The 17774-nt window shown below is 46.4% G+C and overlaps 1 protein-coding gene across 10 annotated transcripts in view; it reads right to left on the reverse strand.

The window, feature by feature from the left end:
* The window catches only part of LOC144943499 (histone-lysine N-methyltransferase 2C-like), a 79035-nt gene extending 65944 nt beyond the window's left edge, over nt 1–13091 (reverse strand). For 9 of the 10 annotated variants that reach the window (XM_078871012.1, XM_078871009.1, XM_078871011.1 and 6 more), the window contains exons 1-4: nt 12989–13091; nt 7563–7968; nt 4827–4921; nt 1658–1767 (exon numbers count right to left, since the gene is read on the reverse strand). In XM_078871012.1, coding sequence (XP_078727138.1) covers nt 1658–1767; nt 4827–4921; nt 7563–7960 — 603 coding nt within the window. In that variant the 5' untranslated portion in view covers nt 7961–7968; nt 12989–13091. Of the gene's footprint in view, nt 1–1657; nt 1768–4826; nt 4922–7562; nt 8035–12988 lie in introns of all 10 variants that reach the window. The other variant, XM_078871007.1, reaches the window with a different exon arrangement.
* Between the last annotated feature and the right edge of the window lie 4683 nt (nt 13092–17774).

Raw genomic sequence — 17774 nt, forward strand, 5'->3', positions numbered from 1 at the left:
TTGAATCTCAGTAATTAGTCTTTGCTCTATAAGCCTCGGGCAATAATAATTCACCTCAAGAATCCCAAAAGGTATGAAGATTATAGCATTGCACGGTGTATGTTTATATATATATGTGATGTCCCGGATTTTTGCCAGTTGCATAATCGTAACCACTCAAGACGATGTATTCCCATGTAGCTCTCCCCTATTCTGGTATTGCGAGGAAGCTTTTTTCGCACGATGTGCTCCTGACTCAGGCACCGTTGAAGATGGTGAAAGCAAAGGCTGCAAAAATTGCAGGTGTTTGGTAATGACACCCGTGTCACTCGACTCATCGTTAAACCCTCGCCTCGGGGACCGGGTTAGGGTTCAAAGCATTTGTGCATTCCCTTCACCAGCACACACCACCACTCAATGAGAGAAGCAACCTGGCATTAAAAAGACAGTTGGATTATAACTGTACTCTCTGTGCTTTGCGATGCCATGAAAAGAATATATTTCCAATTCGGAACACTCATAGAGATGCAGGGTATTGTCATACAAAGTTAGAAAATGGCCACTGGAAGGAGATATGCGAGAACTACTTATGAAGTTTCTTCAATTGCTTTTAATCCACACCAGGAGTGCTAGCGATGCCTTACTCGCGTGAACTGCAGCTATAGGAGTGATTGTGACATGGCAATCACCCCCATATTTTATTTCTCCGAGCTGAAATAAGCCAAATTATGCAATAGGGTATCTACCCATTGTTGCCACCTGGATAATTTTCGGGAAAAAACAAACATGCAAAAGTGATTTGATTTTGTTTAACTCTGATCTGGGAAAATATACACACGCCTCAATCCAATCCGAAGCTGTTTTGTGAGCACCTATAAATACATAATGGCGGATTTGTGGCCAATTCCACACGCAAATAATATCCCCGTAAAGTCTTAACAGACTATAGGGGCAAGTGCTGTTAGTGAGGACCTATGAAGTCTGGAACAGTACACGAGGGGGTGGGTGGCCAGCACCATGCCTGACCGCCTTTGTCTCCCCAGTGGCGATATTTACACACCACACCAGGTACTCATTTGAGACTGAGTCGACCTAGGGGAGGCCCAGAACAGGATAAAATAATCGTCACCGGTGTTAGCCGGGTCGCCGGGTTCATAGCGCAGCGTGCTAACCGCTACACTACCGCTCCCCACACACAACACATAACACGACTCACGTGAGGCCAATTCCTTTCTGAAGACAGCCACATCACTGCGGCTTTTACTTTAGCCGAGCCAACGAAAACCAAGTCAGGTGTAGAGAGTATAAGATCTCACTGGTGAAGTGCACCGTAGCTTTGGGTGCTGTGATTGTTTTAAAAGTGCAAAATTAGAACGGTGCTCTTTGTCCCACACAAAAGTGCACGCCGGTCTCAGCGTGCGCTGTCAAGTGTGTCATACGGCAGTGTCTGGAGTCTGCGATGTCTTGGTGTGGTTTCAGGGTAAGGGTTACATTGCCAGCAATAATGCACATCGATAGGGCTCCAGTGTCAGCATATTTGGTCAATGTACGCGGTTCAGCGGTGCCTGTGCTCAGCCGCCAGTGTCAAGGGCACTGGCGTCAGGTGTGCCGGCGTCAGCGTGACGGTGCGTGGTTATGCCGGTCACAGAACCGGCGTTGAGTCTTGAGCATCTGTCACCTGCTTCACGGCGGCCAGCACGGCGCGGTCCACGTTGATGAGCTCGAGCTCGGGGGAGAGGCACACGCCCTCCGACCAGGCGGCGCAGCAGTGGTGCGCCCAGCAGTGGCCTGCGCAAGGACACGCGTCGCGACGCCGCAACACGTTCGCGAGCCGTTACTAAGCGACGCCGTGTGGCACCCGTCGCGACGCCACAACACGACCGCGAGTCGCTACCAAGCGACAGCCACGAAGTGTGGCACGCTGCGCGACGCCACGACATGACCGCGAGGCGTTACCAAGCGACGGCGACGAAGTGTGGCACGCGTCGCGACGCCACGACATGGCCGCGAGGCGTTGCCATGCAACCCCGACGTCGTGTGGCACGCGGCGCGATGACACGACCGCGAGTCGTTACCGAGCGACGGCGACGAAGTGTGGCACGCGGCGCGTCCCCATGACACGACCGCGAGGCGTTGCCATGCAACCGCGACGCCGTGTGGCACGCGGCGCGACGTCACGACACGATCGCGAGTCGTTACAAAGCGACAGTGATGCCGTAAGGCGTCGCCAGGCCATGTGGACTGGAGTAAGCTCGCTCATATTGGGAGGACCCCAAATGGACAGATCCGGTTGTCAGCGATGGTAAAAGTGAAAAGTTGCCGTTGAAGTCACGGCGGTGAATAAACGCAGGTGTGACAGATGAAGTGGCGAGCGGCTCGGTGAATGGAGGCCATTGGATACACCCGCAGTGTAATGGCTCGCTGACGAGAGGTGACAATACTGACTCCGGTGATAATTCATGGACAGGTGAAAGCTTGCTGATGGGAATTTGTGAAACAAACACAAATGCTGTCTAAGAGCAACAGTAAAGGACAACTAATTCAAGGCAATTAGATTTTCTAAAAACAATTATGTAAGGATAAGCTGGCTATTACAAGAATATTAAACAGAATAATATTAACTTTGGTCTTGCTGATAGGTAACCTATGCTGTCTTTATTCATTAACAGGGCTTGAAACTCAATTCAGAGAACATGGAAACAGAGCCTAATTAAAAGGAGACCTGATGGTTCAATGAGCCATTCTGTCTACAGGAAAGCCACCCATACGGATGCCTACCTAAAACCGGATTCCCACCACCATCCATCCCAGAAGAACTCCCTCATCAAGACTCTATACCAGGGGTCGGCAACCAAAATAACAAGAAGAGCCATTTCTTTCCAATTCGGTACAAAATTCAGTATTTCAAGAGCCGCAATGCATCTGAGTACATACTGTACATACGTACATATTGTCAAGAAGCAGCCCGTAAAGAGCCGCATGCGGCTCCGGAGCCGTAGGTTGCCGACCCCTGCTCTATACCATAGAGCCCAATGCATCTCCGACCAGGAACACATTGCCAGTGAACTCAAACACGTACGCCAAGCTCTTAAGGCTAATGGTTACTCCGACTACACAATCCGTAAAGCCATCACTCCAACCATCAAGAAGAATCCTGTTGAGGAGCCTTTCAAAACCATCACCTTACCCTACATTGCTGGGGTCACAAAAAAGATCTCCAAAATCCTGATTAAACACAAGATTCAAGTCCGATTCAACACAGTACATAAAATCCGTGATCTGGTCCCGTCTGTAAAAGACGTGGTTCCAGACATACAGTACCCTGGCGTCTACAAACTAAGTTGCCTCTGTGGTAGCAGTTACATTGGCGAAACCAAACGACATGTCTCGGACCGCATCCGCGAACATAAGGCAGACCTGAAACACGGTAGGACAAACACCTCAGCCGTCCAGATCACTGTTACAATTCAGTGGGCTCACATGACATTGACTTCTCCAAGACAGAGGATCTCTGCAAGCCATCTGGCTACCATGAGAGATTCGTTCATGAGGCGATCCACATATACAAACACAGAGACAATTTCAACCGAGAAGATGGATTCTGGCTCAGCAATCATTGGAAGGACGTAATAAACCATTTCGGATCTTAACTGATTGTTGTTCACGTTTACGGCGACTTTCAGTCCGCAATCCACTCACAGGCATTAACTGTGTATCTTGTGTTCTCCACAGGGAATGCATTACTTGCTCCTCTGTTAGTGTTCGGTCACCGCTCTCCCATTCACATGTTTCATTGCTTTAACATTCCATCCCTTTGTTATTGCTACCCCCCTGCCCCCTCCCTTGAAAACCCCCCCGCCCACCTCCTACGCCTCTTGATATGCACATCCCTTTGTTAAGGTGCTCTTCTTACACCCCCCCCCCCAACTCAGCGTCTATATAAGCTCCCAGCTTGACAGGATCTCATTCTTTACCTGAAGACGGCTGCTTGCGTTGTGGCTGAAACGTCGTGAGAATTGTTTTATTATGTTTTATTTTTATTATTTTATTACTTCCCTTCTACGTGACTTTACCGAAAAAACCAAGAAGATGAATTCCTGTAGTCACGAAAGCTTTAAATCGAAAAATAGAGCCTAGATATGCAGCTGCAATTTAAGAGCTGTTTTTTGTTGGAAAGAAAAACAATTAGCTAAATCACACAACCATGAGTTTCAAGAGTGCACCGATTGTTTTTCACAGGGGTTCAAAAAAAGTTCCTTTTCATTTCCTGAAGCTCGCAGCACATGGAGTGAAATACCGGCCATCGTGCCCAACACCACGCCGTGCTATGCGAGAATACTTCAGAGGGGCCGTCCAGCACAAACCGCTCAAGAACCTACGCACCACTCGTTTACCTTTCAATTGTATTCTTTTTCTCACAAATGAAATATCAAATTGGTATCAAATTGACAGCGAGACAAACAAAAATCCCCCATAGAGCAAAAACACACTGTTGGGGCAAGGGCTGTTAGGGAGCACCGATGAAGGCCGGCATGGCACACGAGGGGGTGGGTGGCCAGCACCATGCCCGGCCGTCCTTGTCTGCCCAGTGGCGATGTTTACACACTACACCAGGTAAGTCGACGGAGGTGAGGCCCATGAGCGGATTAGATAATCGTCATGGGTTTGACCGCGAGCGGGAATCAAACTCGGGATGCCGGGTTCGTAAGGCAGTGTGCTAACAGCTACACTACCGCACACACACACACCCAGCCTGGGCAGCTATCTACAAACATGAAGGAGATATTCGTTTTCTTCTGCTGTGGCCTCTCCAAGTCACACGCGAACGTACGGTGATGTGTCATTACCCGTGGGCTTGAGCAGGTCCCGGATGGCGACATCATCCGGAAGTCCCACGCGCTGCAGCTCCTCAAGGGCACTGAGCGCCTGTGCCGGCGTTCGGCTACAGCAGCAGCAAACAGCAGCAACAGTAGCAGCAAACAGCAGCAGCAAACAGCAGCAGCAGCAAACAGCAGCAGCAGCAAACAGCAGCAGCAGCAAACAGCAGCAGCAGCAAACAGCAGCAGCAGCAAACAGCAGCAGCAGCAAACAGCAGCAGCAGCAAACAGCAGCAGCAAACAGCAGCAGCAGCAAACAGCAGCAGCAGCAAACAGCAGCAGCAGCAAACAGCAGCAGCAGCAAACAGCAGCAAACAGCAGCAACAGCAGCAGCAGGAGCAGCAGCAGCGAGCAGCAGCAGCAGCAAACAGCAGCAGCAGCAGCAAACAGCAGCAACAGCAAACAGCAGCAAACAGCAGCAACAGCAAACAGCAGCAGCAGCAAACAGCAGCAAACAGCAGCAACAGCAAACAGCAGCAGCAGCAAACAGCAGCAACAGCAGGAGCAGCAAACAGCAGCAGCAGCAGCAAACAGCAGCAACAGCAGCAGCAGGAGCAGAAGGGGGCAACACAAATACACGTGAAGCCTTATTAAAACGAGGAGCAGGCAAACGCTGCGAGTGCAGAGCTTCTTCAGCGGCTGCGTAACCATGTTGCATGGCTCTTCAGATGCGTGCAGTACGACTCGCAAATGCACGTCGATTAATTTATTGATTGTGCTCTCCCGCGTACCAGCCCCAAAACTGTCTCTACGCTCGCTGCAGTGGCACCAAGGAGAATTGCTGAATTTTAATGTGAAAGAAGTCCAGTGGACAGCCACACCGATGACCACATATCTTTTATGGTATTGTGTGCTTCCAACACACAATATAACTCATTTTCTGTGCAAGTCTTTGAGATGTATAATTCTTCGTAATAACATTTGTGAATCTCGTGCTGTTAGTTAAGGTGGTTAGTAGAGGTGTCATGATTCCTCCATCCTTGTGATTTGATGAGCTGGAAGAATGTAGGGTTGTAATTCAATTTTAGTTTAAATTGTGTGTTCTCTTCTATTGTGATAAATGTAGTGGCCTCTCGTGGCAGCAGAGGTTACGTGAAGCCAATATATACATGGTGTGCAAAACTAAATTAACAGTATTATGACACGCACGAATTGACAATTGTATTGCGAGTGTATGAATATATTTTAACTCATTAAGCGATGAATAGTTACTGTATAACGGCTACAAGATGCATGCGTCGTTGGTGTGGCCAGTCACACACTTGTAGCCGCACCTTTGTCTAATTTAGTGCTGATGTGATGTGGGCACACACAACATACCAGCTTTTTATTTCAGGTTAAGTCAACCTCGCGGAGCCCCAAGCCTGATGTGCATCATGGCCAGAAATCGTACCCAGATTATTTGGGATCGTAGCGAAGGGCGCTGACATTATCCACTGTGACAGCTCTCCCGACACGAATGCCCAAAGACAACGATCTCCCTTTATCCTGAACTGACGGTTGGTGCCAGTGCTGTTGGCGAGCGCCTATCAAGACTGGCACGGCGCTTGATGGGGTGAGGTGGGCAGCGTCACAACTACCTGCCTTTGTATCCCGAGTGCTGATGTTAGCACACCCCACCAGCTACTCATTTAAAGCTGAGTCGTACTAGGGTAGAGGCCCAGGATCAAATCATATACATATGCCACTGATGTCAGCTGCGGCCAGGAATTGGAACTTGGGTTGTCGGGTTTGTAGCACTGTGTGCTAACCATGACTAAGCTAACCGCTCCCCAGGTATGTCCGCGCACACACATTCACACGTACACCCACACGCATGTGCCAAGAAAAATGAGCAAAGGCACTGCTACAATAGTATGTACACACGCATACCCCCCCCCCACACACACAAGTACAAGCACGCAGGCACAGCCACATACGCACACACCCTCCACACATAAGTATACGCACGCATATACGTGGACGAACACTCATGGCATGCTTGGCCTCTCTCCAACCAAAACAGCCCATCGAACCTAAGCCGAGAGCCAACTGCAGGCATCGAGTTACACCCAAAACCTTCAGCGCACGCTGCTGTTATAGGTAAAGCACCTGACCATTAACTGCCCAGTAATTATGACGTTTATTATTATTGACGTTATACGCTTGGCCGGGAATAGCCGGTGTGTGAGCGCACTTGCCACAGAGCTAGTTTACATAGTCAGTGGTTTGCTTTTGAAACAACAATGATGCGCCCTTCGACAGCCACGGTCCCCAGGGCTTAAACACCCAGCATTCTCAGCAGTGCCGGCTCAGTGTCTCTTGACACGGCCAATAAATTTGCCCTCCAAGCCAGCAAAGCCACCGTTCAAGACGCTACCACCACGTCAAAGCGCCGAGCTGGAAATGCAAATATGAGCAGCAACTCTCGATTAAACCAAGTCCTCAAAATAAGAGAAAATTGATGGTCTCGGACAGCACAAACCAAAAATATTACATGAAATTTTGTTTGTTGCTCAGAGTAAAAAAAAGTTAAACTTGCTTATTGCCAGACGAGACCATTTTCGGAACAACCAATAAAGCTGTGCCTCCAGTGTGGATGGGATGCAAGGTGATGCACTGCTCACTTTGAGACTAGCTTCTTGCCACACCGCACTGAAAGTTCAATCATAATATAATTTAACACAACGACAAAACTAGCTACAAATCTAGTGGCAGTCCCCTCACCTGTCCCTTGGTTTGCTGATGAGCGGCACACTCGCCGAAGGCGCCGGCGCTGGCTGCGAAGGCCTCCTAGGCGGCGCAACGGCAAGACTAGCGGTGGCGGTGCTGGCGGCGTCGGTGGCACCACCAGCGGAGGAGACAGCAGCAGAGACTGGGGCCACGGCGCTTGCTCCGGCAGTGCTCGTTACGGTGGTCGTGGCGGTGACGGTGGCGGTGGCCGTGGCGGTGCCGGCGGCCCCGGTAGCGACACCGGTGGCGGCACCACCAGTGGTGGCACCGGCGCCCTTCTGCGTCGGGTAGTGCACAGGCGTCAGCAGCCCCGGGGGTGGCGTTGAAGCGCTTGAGCTCTCCCTGGCCCAGCGAGCTCTGCTCGTCGCGGTTGCAGAAGACGCAGCGCTCATCCGTCGGGCTGCGCACGGCACACACGCCGCTCCTCATCACCACGACCGTCGGCGTCGTCACCGTCGTCGTCTTCCTACAGGGCAGTCCATCATTGTTATATGTGGTCACCACTTACGGAAGAGTGCCCCGCAAAACAACACTCGCGTGGAATCTCCGGATGCTCTGGGCAAGCGCCAAGGATAATAAACTTACATCAGGGATTACACGCATGCCGATGGTTAAATCGTAAAAACATGGCCAGGTGCCAATCTTTGTCATTGTCATGGTCGTGTTGCCATCACCGTTACCAACGGGCACGTAACAATTCAATCTCCCAATGACTGGATCAACTGTGACAAGTGTACGCCGGAATTCAAAACAGGAATTCATTACTTTGTGTGCTGTTTTTACTACCACCTTTTTCCTTCATTCTGTTCCGCTTATACATTTTTGCCCGTTCCATCAGGCTACGTGTACAGCGTGTGTTTAATTTGAAAGCAATGTAAATAAACGGCTCTCTTAAGAGCTTTTCTCTATCTTGTCATCGTGCTTGTTCAAATTTCGTCCCATTTTTCTCATCCATAAGCTAATAAATAAGCTTAACAATTGCAGTCAACCAGTCATTGCTTGCCAATGAAAACCAATATCAACCAGATGTCACCTGGTTAAATAAAGAACAGCATTAAATGGAGATGGAATCGGGGTCGCAGACCGTTGGCTCTTACCCACAATAACACTCATGGTGTCAACAGGCAACGCAGGGGTTACATTTATGTTTTTCTTCAAGACGACACACTGACCCGAAGTGATTAGGAAAGTTGAAACCGCTCCAGGGATTGCCTGCTTAAGATAAATGTTTTTGGAATAAACATTAGTCCAGAAGGCCCTTTGGCGAGATGAACCGACATGTGATTTTGTTTCTTTGCCAGTGAAACGGACTATTGTTCATTCTTTTTTCTCTTTATGACCTTTGGGTTGCATTCAGCTTTGGCTCCCAGCATTTCAACCCAAGTTCATCTGCAGCACGAAACCAGCCAACAGCCATGCCCGCCATATGTTATTCGCAAGACTGAGCAGTAGCTCTCTCATGAATGCAATTTATTTTGAATTGTTTACACCGTTGTTAAGAATAAAGTCACACGAGTGAACAGAATTATTTTACAGCACTTGAAAACGTAACTTTTCTTTTTCTAAATCCCACAGGTAGAAGGAGTTAATAATGGTTTTAAAAAAATTACGAGAAACTTTGAATGCTGAGCACATGCTGGGTTCAAATGAGGACGACGAACCCAACTTGTGTTAAAGAACTGCTTTTTGTATTAGCACTGTTGGCTACGTACGGTCTGAAATAAGTTTGACATACCTACATACATCCTTTGCCTAAAGTGCTGCGAGTTCAATGGCTATGGCACCAATGCAAATGATTGTACAATAATAAAAAACATTACTATACATCTTTGTGTGTCACTTAATAGAGCCTAGGACAGGTCTGAGGACTGCGAATTTGTAAACACGTTTCGGCTGATTGGCACGCAGTAAACCCACTCCCTGCCAAACTCGAAGGAACAACACCTAGCGACGAATAATTTCTCACTCACTCACGCGCCACTCGCACACTCACGAATGGGGGAGCATTCATTGCCATTGCATCGACCTCATCTCTGTACCCCCCCCCCCCACCATAGAGCAGGAATAAAACAGCATTCCCATGACAGAGACAAGTTATCATGAGGACAATGGCTGTTGAATTCCACCAAAGAAGTTTTCGTTGCACGGACTACCGAGTGGTGACGATCGGCCGAGTCGACCTCTGGGCAGGGATTTTTTTAATTCCGAAATACAGTTGCAGAGCACAGGCTCAAAACATCAATTGAACTCGTAGGCTTTCGCGACCAATAGAGGTTTTTTGGTTAGATCACGTACATATGAATGTGTCATTAAAATAGCCACCAGACGACACAGCCAATTAGTAAGGTTTGGCACACAAACAAAACGTGTCATTTGAACGTGCGACCAGCGTTAGATTTGTTAACGATATTAGTGACCAAAAATATTCGTCAACGACTTGTTTTTGTTTTAATTGTGTTGGAGAGTAAAACGCACAACGTTTACCATTCGAGTATTAAAACATCAAGCGGCCAGCTACAAACAAGCACAATCAAAGTAGCAAGAGATATAAAAAAAAACTGGTTTCTTCAATTGAGAAAGGTTATTAAAAGAGCTTGGGGAAAGAGAGACAATGGGATTCGATCCCAAAGTGGGGCAGTGTGGGAGAATAAGCAGGAAGAGCGGTGTTGTGACCTGCGGTGTGGTGGTTGAACACAGTAGGGATGATATGAAAGAGCCAGTCATTTGAACGTGCGACCAGCGTTAGATTTGTGAACGATGTCAGTGACAAAAAGATTTGTCAACGAGTTTTTTGGTTTTACTTTCGTTACACGATGACCGCAAGTGGTCGGAAATCAATGAGCGTGACGATGACTACGGCTGCTGCCCAGCAGAGACCGGAGCACAACGCTGACAAGACAAAGGCAACGAGAGCCCCAATGATGACGCACGACAGACTAAGATCAAGTAGGAACGTTATTAGAAAATGCAGTGCACAGAAGATGGTAATGTGTGTATATAAAATAATTCACAGATTGGCTGATCTCAATATTTAGTAAGGTGGGCTGGGGGGGGGGGGGGGTTAAATGATGCACCCAACATTTAATAACAAAGAATGGACTACATTTTGATCGCTTTAGTCGACCAGACAACGATAATCACAAAATGAAATCAACCAAGACTAAACTAAAATTCTCAGACTGTCGTTGGCTAGACCAGGACTATATATATATTTTTAAAATGCTGAATAAATTGCCGCTGCAGGTGACCTTCTGATTATAAGCCATGCGCTCTAAACCACTGTGCCACCTGGCCAGGTATTGAGACATTCTTAAATACTGCAATTCAATCGTCATCTTTCAAGGCTGTTCCCTGGCATTCCATTACGCTGTGGCGCCTGCAGGAGTCCTAGAAGGACGTTCCTTCACATCGTGACTTGATTAATAGTAAAAAAAAAATTGAATATATTATTCATTCGAATGAAATACTACAGCTATTAAAAACTGCTGCGGAATATCAAGCTCTGCTGAGAGCCGACACACTCTCCAGACTGAATACTTACATTTCAAAGCCAGATTTTCTGTTACCGTTGGAAGGACTTAATTTTATTATATTCACAGCCATTGACCATGACTGCTTCAAAAGCTAAAGCCTAACTTTTAAAAAAAACTCTCAATATTTTTCCCAAAAAAAATGTTTGTTCACATAACTTGCTTTTTTGAACCACCTTGTGACTTTAAATTTTTTGTTTCTTTTTTGTTTTTACATCCAACTTAGCCAGTTCTAAAGAAAGGCAATTGCATAAGCCGAACGTCAGTCTTCCAATGTGATGAAGAAGGCAGTGAATATAATGATGATTACGGATGTAAGATTTTTCTTCCTCTTCTTTCGTATGGCTGAAGATGCAGAGCAACACCAACGTCACATATTCTTAGGTTTTTCGGTAAAGTCACGTAGGTAAAAAATGAAAATTAATAAAAGTAAAATAAAATAAAAATCACGACGTTTCGGAGGCAACAAAAGCTTCCATCTTCAGGTGGAACCATCACAGCACACTTACGTGACTTTACCGAAAAAAACCTAAGAATATGAATCCTTGCAGTCACGAAAGCTTCAAATCTAGAACCAACGTCACATTTAGGTGGTCAACCCAGACAACCGCTTCATGAGCAGTAGCCAGAAAATTTCTAATTCAAGGTAATGCTTTGTGACAATGACTCGCCGAAAATATATATTGCCTTTCCCCGCATCTCTGATTAGCACGGGTGGCTAAGTACAGTGCAAAAGACGTTCAACATCCATACAAACATACACCCTATTTCTTTAGTAGGGCACATCGTTTTTGTTCTAGATATTATCTCTAACATCCGAACAACACAAACACACATGCACCAGTGACTAAGTAACCGATTAGAGCCAAACAATGATCACTAAATAGCACAAGTTCACATGCACACCACATCATCACACTGACGTGAGTGAGAAAGACCAAGTATTAAGTATCCCAAGTAACGCCACAACCCATTTTTTATATTCTTAACTGTGTGACAACGGCACATTTCAGACTAACAGATCCTGCCACCTATATCCCTTCATCACTGGCACATCTGAGCCGTTGCCAGCGTGGGGCCCTCTTGGTATTGGTTATTAATTCACTGGCTATTTGCCGAACCAGAACCAAAGTGTGAAACTCTGGCCTCACAAAAGACAATTAAATCTGGCTCGGGGCCAAGCAGGGCCAGGCGCGAGGTCAACGGACTCATTGTGTGGCGATGTCAGCGATACATGGGTTCTGCAGTGCAAAAACTATTTTTTTTTACCAGGTAAGGCCCACTGAGCTACAGAGCTCTTTTTCAGAAGCAACCTGGCCACAAATGGTAAACTCAACGAAGTGGCTTATCATTTGGGAATTTATTGCAGCCAAATACTATAAACGCAAGTCGATTCTAAATGTGGAAGGAAAAACCTGAGGACCCGTAGAAAAATCCACACGACCGTGGGGGAGAGAGACATGCAAACTTCATTCATATAGGCGTCAGGGTCGGGATCGACTCAAAACCTGCATATCAGGCGAAAACGATAATATCTCGCCACCGTGGCACCCCAACAACCTGCATCCAAATTTCGATTTAAAGCTTTCGTGACTGCAGGGATTCATCTTCTTGGTTCTTTCGGTAAAGTCACGTAGAATGGAAATAATAAAATAATAAAAATAAAACAATAAAATAATTCTCACGACGTTTCGGCCACAACGCAAGCAGCCGTCCTCAGAAACGTCGTGAGAATTATTTTATTACGTTTTATTTTTATTATTTTATTTCCATTCTACGTGACTTTACCGAAAGAACCAAGAAGATGAACCTGCATGCAGCCGAGCTGTGCTGGGGCTGGCTGGGGCATGGCCTTGACGCCGCTCGGCCACGTTGGGGGTGGCGTCTCACCTCTTTGGAGCGGCGGCTTCGTCCCTGGACTCCAGCTGCGAGGGATTTTTGGCACCGAGAAAGACGACGGACGCCCGGTCCACCGCTGGCTTCCGCTTCACGTCTGCGGCAAACGCGAACGACAGAACGGCGGAGTCAGCGTTTGTTGGCGCACGCGGTCGGCCTGTGCCGTCAAGAGCGACGGCGGCGGTTCGCAACGGTGGTGGTTATGGTAATTACGGCGGTGATGGTTTTAGAGGCGATAGTAAAGGCGGTTAATGTGGTGTAACGTATGCGTCCATGTATGTTGAACTTCATTTGCACTGAACGTAGCCAACCGTGCTAATCATTATTGCACCGGTGGTCATATCCATCGCGGTGGTGTCAGTGGTTAAGGTGGCGGAAGCCGACGCGGTGCTCGTAGACAGGCTGGTGACTGTTCATTGCGGTGGGTCATGGCGGTGACGGAACTACCGCCGTCGCCGCCATCATCGTCGCCGGCGCGTTACCTTCCTGCTCCGCCTCCTCGTCGCTGTTCTCCTCGTCGTCCTCCTCCTCATTATCGTCGTCGTCATCGTCGTCGATGACGAACACGCGGCGCACCTTCCGACGCGACCTGCACGTGCACGCAAGGGCTCGTTACTGACAGCATTGTCCCGTTGGGCCAAGTTAGACTGCCCGGTCGCAGCAAGCGCAATCGAAATGAGGACGGAGCATCTCCTTACACAAGGGCATGCAGAAATTCCGCAATTAGGATTCGTCACCGCCTTCAAACATGCATTTGTCCTCGGATGTGTTTGATTGGGGATGATGATGTATTCCGAGGCGCGCGCATGACGTGTGACGTAGGAGGAGGACGTTGCAAGTAATGAAATCATCGCTTTGGCCGCTAAGGGTGAACAGTTTGGCTTTTGTTTGTTTTTTGCAAAGTTGTGGGCAACCCTTTGATCAGTTTGGTCAGTTTTTTATGTGTACTTCCGAGTTAGAGCACAACTTTATCGTGAAACTTTGCTCAGGACTCATTTTCACTCGCGTTATCGTGAAATTCTAAAAATACCACCGCAAATGACTGAATTGGGATTATACATAGCGATCATCGCCCTCCAAACAGCAGACTAATAATGCCGCAGTCTCTCTTGCAAATGAGACTCATCCTGGTCTCTTGCTTTCTCACCTGCTTCAACAAATACACTTGCAATATGAACTAGACCCACCCCCCCCCCAAGCTGATGGATGCAAAGAGCTAATGCATGAAGAATTTCAACTTTAACGGGAATGCGTTCAATGCTGTGGCTTAATAAATATGGTACTTCACCCATCGCAGCTTTGAGGACAAGTTTTAAAACGAACTGGATGATTGACAGACAGCTAGCCGCACTCTACAAGCTAAAAGCAGTGCTGTCTGACCCCTGTGGAAGTGAACATGGTAATGTATCCTCCTGCTATTCCAGGCTTCAAGTTTGTTGTGCTTAACCAGGTGAAAACTAGGGCTGAACGATTTGGGGAAAATATCTAATTGCAATTTTTCTGCCAGATATTGCGATTGCCATTTGATTTGCGATTACATTTTTGTTAAAGTCAAGCTTCAGTTCAATATTCACTGTGTAATAGATTTAAAACATGTGATGGAGCATTACCACGTGATACCATCAAAATATGAACTTCTCTATATATTCTAATGCAAGGATGAGAACTTAAAATATATTAATTGCTTCCAACATATATTTATTAAAATGTTTTAATTCTAATAAAACAATCAAACATAGAACAATTGTTAAGTTAAATAAATAAAGTTTCAATTATAAAAAAGTAAACAAATCCAATAAGCCAGTAATAGGACTTTCCAAATCGCAAAAAATCCCAGCCTTTGCGATTTGCCAATCGCATTGTTTCAAATTGCAATTTCGATTTGAAAACTATTAATCGCTCAGCCCTAGTGAAAACTCAAGGGACCAGGATAATTTGCAAAACTGACCCTGGGGCATGAATTTGCTAATAGGATACGATGATTGCTATGTACAGTCCCAACTTATTAACACAACAGGAAGCCCTGCAAACTTTCAGACCTCCGGACAATAATTTGTATCATAAGATACCGAGAGCACCAGCTATATACAACCGTTGATAAAATACAAATGAAAAAAGCAACAACAACAAAAACATTCATTCTTTTTCTGATCAATATATTTTATATTTCCCATCATCTCTACAGAAGAACATTTTACCAGTGAAGAGACATGACTCTGCTTAAGGGGCAACGTAACCTAAAAGCCAAATCATGTTTATATTGTAGACATGCACTTTTCAGAGCTGGACTATAGCCAAATGAAAAGTGGAGCTGAATTTAATGTGAATGGTTTTCTTGTGCAGTTATTGGTGATTGGGCTCTGTTCATCCACCCACTACACTTTCAAGAATGTGATTTAATGATAGGCAGTCACAGGGATCTGAACCCAGGATCTTAGCAATACAAGCCCAGCACACCTCTCTACGAAAGCTAATTTTTGGGCAGTGGCTTTCAGCCATTCAACAACAGTAACAATTGATACAAGTCTTTGTTGGTAAATGGGGACAATGGATTTTTAAATATATATATACAACTGGTATACACAAATGATGAAGCCGAATAGATTTTAAGGCACACAATTGTGGCCAACCAAAAACCAGCTGCGATGACAACAATCGCACACAATACCCACACATCTCTTACCACCTCCCCCAATCAATGCTTGCTAATTAGATAATTAAATGCCCAGTATAAAACAATGCATTACTTTTCGATTTAAAGCTTTCGTGACTGCAGGGATTCACCTTCTTGGTTCTTTCGGTAAAGTCACGTAGAAGGGAAGTAATAAAATAATAAAAATAAAACATAATAAAATAATTCTCACGACGTTTCGGCCACAACGCAAGCAGCCGTCCTCAGGTGAAACCAGGTCTGTCGAGGCTTTACCGAAAGAACCAAGAAGAACAATGCATTACTTTTTGTGTGTGTTTTAATGGGCCACTGCAAATTCCCAAGATCCATTCATACCAGTCTGGCAAGGCATGGCCACAAGCTTAGGTGTCAGGTGGGAGGAAAGTGAATGGAAGGATGAAAAGTTGAAAACGGGGTTGAACAGCTCCTATTTTAAATACAGTATTGAAAACTGGATAACGATCATGTCATTTAATTTTAATGCTAATTATTTATCCGGGAGATCCTAACTTGGTCTCCAGGCCATTTGTTACACGGGCCCCTGCTAAAATCGTGATGTATGACCAATTCTAATCATGTTTGGTTGCACTTAAAAGAGGAAACCAGGGAACTTCGTGAAATTGTGCCAAACAAACGAGGGGGGAGGGGGGGTTAAACCTTCAGTCCCGCCATCTCCTTGGACAGCTTGGAGCATCATATCTACAAAGCCTGGTGTACAGTCATCCAAGCATAAACACCAGGCTAAATACCTGCTTAGCTTTTGACATCCACCAAAATCGCATCGACTTATCGTGGGTTGTACGGTCGCATGAAGAAAACAGTTATCACAAATGTATTCCCAAACGGAGTAAATTACTGTTTGCATGCAGGACGCCTGCATTATGGGAGTTTCATTTCAATGGTATGCAATGCACACATGAGATTATATATGACCTGATATTACATTTCTGGTTGCACAGAAATACTCCATGTGGTGCCAAGTGTCTTCACCGAACGGTGCATGCTAGCATGGCGTAAAAACATGAAACCGGTGTTGCAGCTGTACACGATGCTAGACAGCCGGGCCTAGCGGCTGTCTAGTGCTGCAGCACTTGTCAGGAGATGGAGAAAAAAAGTAATGCCTCTTCGGTATGAAATTCAATACATGGAATATAGAGAAGGGTATGAAACATGCATTTGAATACCACTCGAAAGGATTACGGCAGCAACCTGCCCTCTGCGTTAAGCCCTGGGACGTGATCGAGGGTGGTTTGGATGAGGCGAGGAAGGAGGGACGTGACATGTGGGATGTGTTCCACACTGCTTTTCAGCCACCCCGCAAGCCACTCGAGATAAATGAAACGTGGATCTCATTCATACGCCCGCTGCTCATTATTCCGAAATGCAAAAGTCCTCATCGTAAAACAGAAATGGCAAAAAAATACCCACCATACATGACCTTTTTACTCCTCCCGTAAAGGCCCTCTAATTGAGCACGACCGCAAATCTGCAATTCCTCGGTCTTGTTTAAACCGATAATAATCATCAAGGGAACGATGCCGTGGTGTCAGGGTTTGCTCACTAGATTTGCAATCCAGAGGTCGCCGGTTCGATCCCCGAAGCCACAGTTGAAGCAAGCGGCAGGTTTGGTCAATCCCATTATCTCTGTCCACCATGTAGAATCGATTGTTGACTATTTATGAAAAAATCCATGCAAAGGTTTCTCAAATTCACCCCCCACTGTGGCGTGCAGTATAATTGGGTACGACCACGATCAGCTAATCGGCAGGCTGGGTGTGGTGGTGTGGGTACGATAAAGTGCGGGAGTGGATGGTGATCATTCAAACTTCATTTATTAAACCCAGCAAAGCCTCAGAACGAGTTGCCTGCTCTCAGAATGTTCACGCTTGGGATGAATGGCCGATTTATTATTCGTATTTTGTATTTCACTACACGCGTGATACCAGTCCGATTTGTTCAGAATAAGGTCAAGCCTACATCGAGAAAAATACTTAAACATTATTGAGTGCTCTTTATTGGCTCCTGCCAGAGTTTGATCCATGGGCGATACCACAGCTGAAACACATAGAATTTCCCAAAACAATTCCGTCCTAGTTTTAATCTGAAGAT

The sequence above is a fragment of the Lampetra fluviatilis genome, chromosome 31 (genome assembly GCF_964198595.1).
Source record: "Lampetra fluviatilis chromosome 31, kcLamFluv1.1, whole genome shotgun sequence".
In the NCBI taxonomy this organism is placed as follows: domain Eukaryota; kingdom Metazoa; phylum Chordata; class Hyperoartia; order Petromyzontiformes; family Petromyzontidae; genus Lampetra; species Lampetra fluviatilis.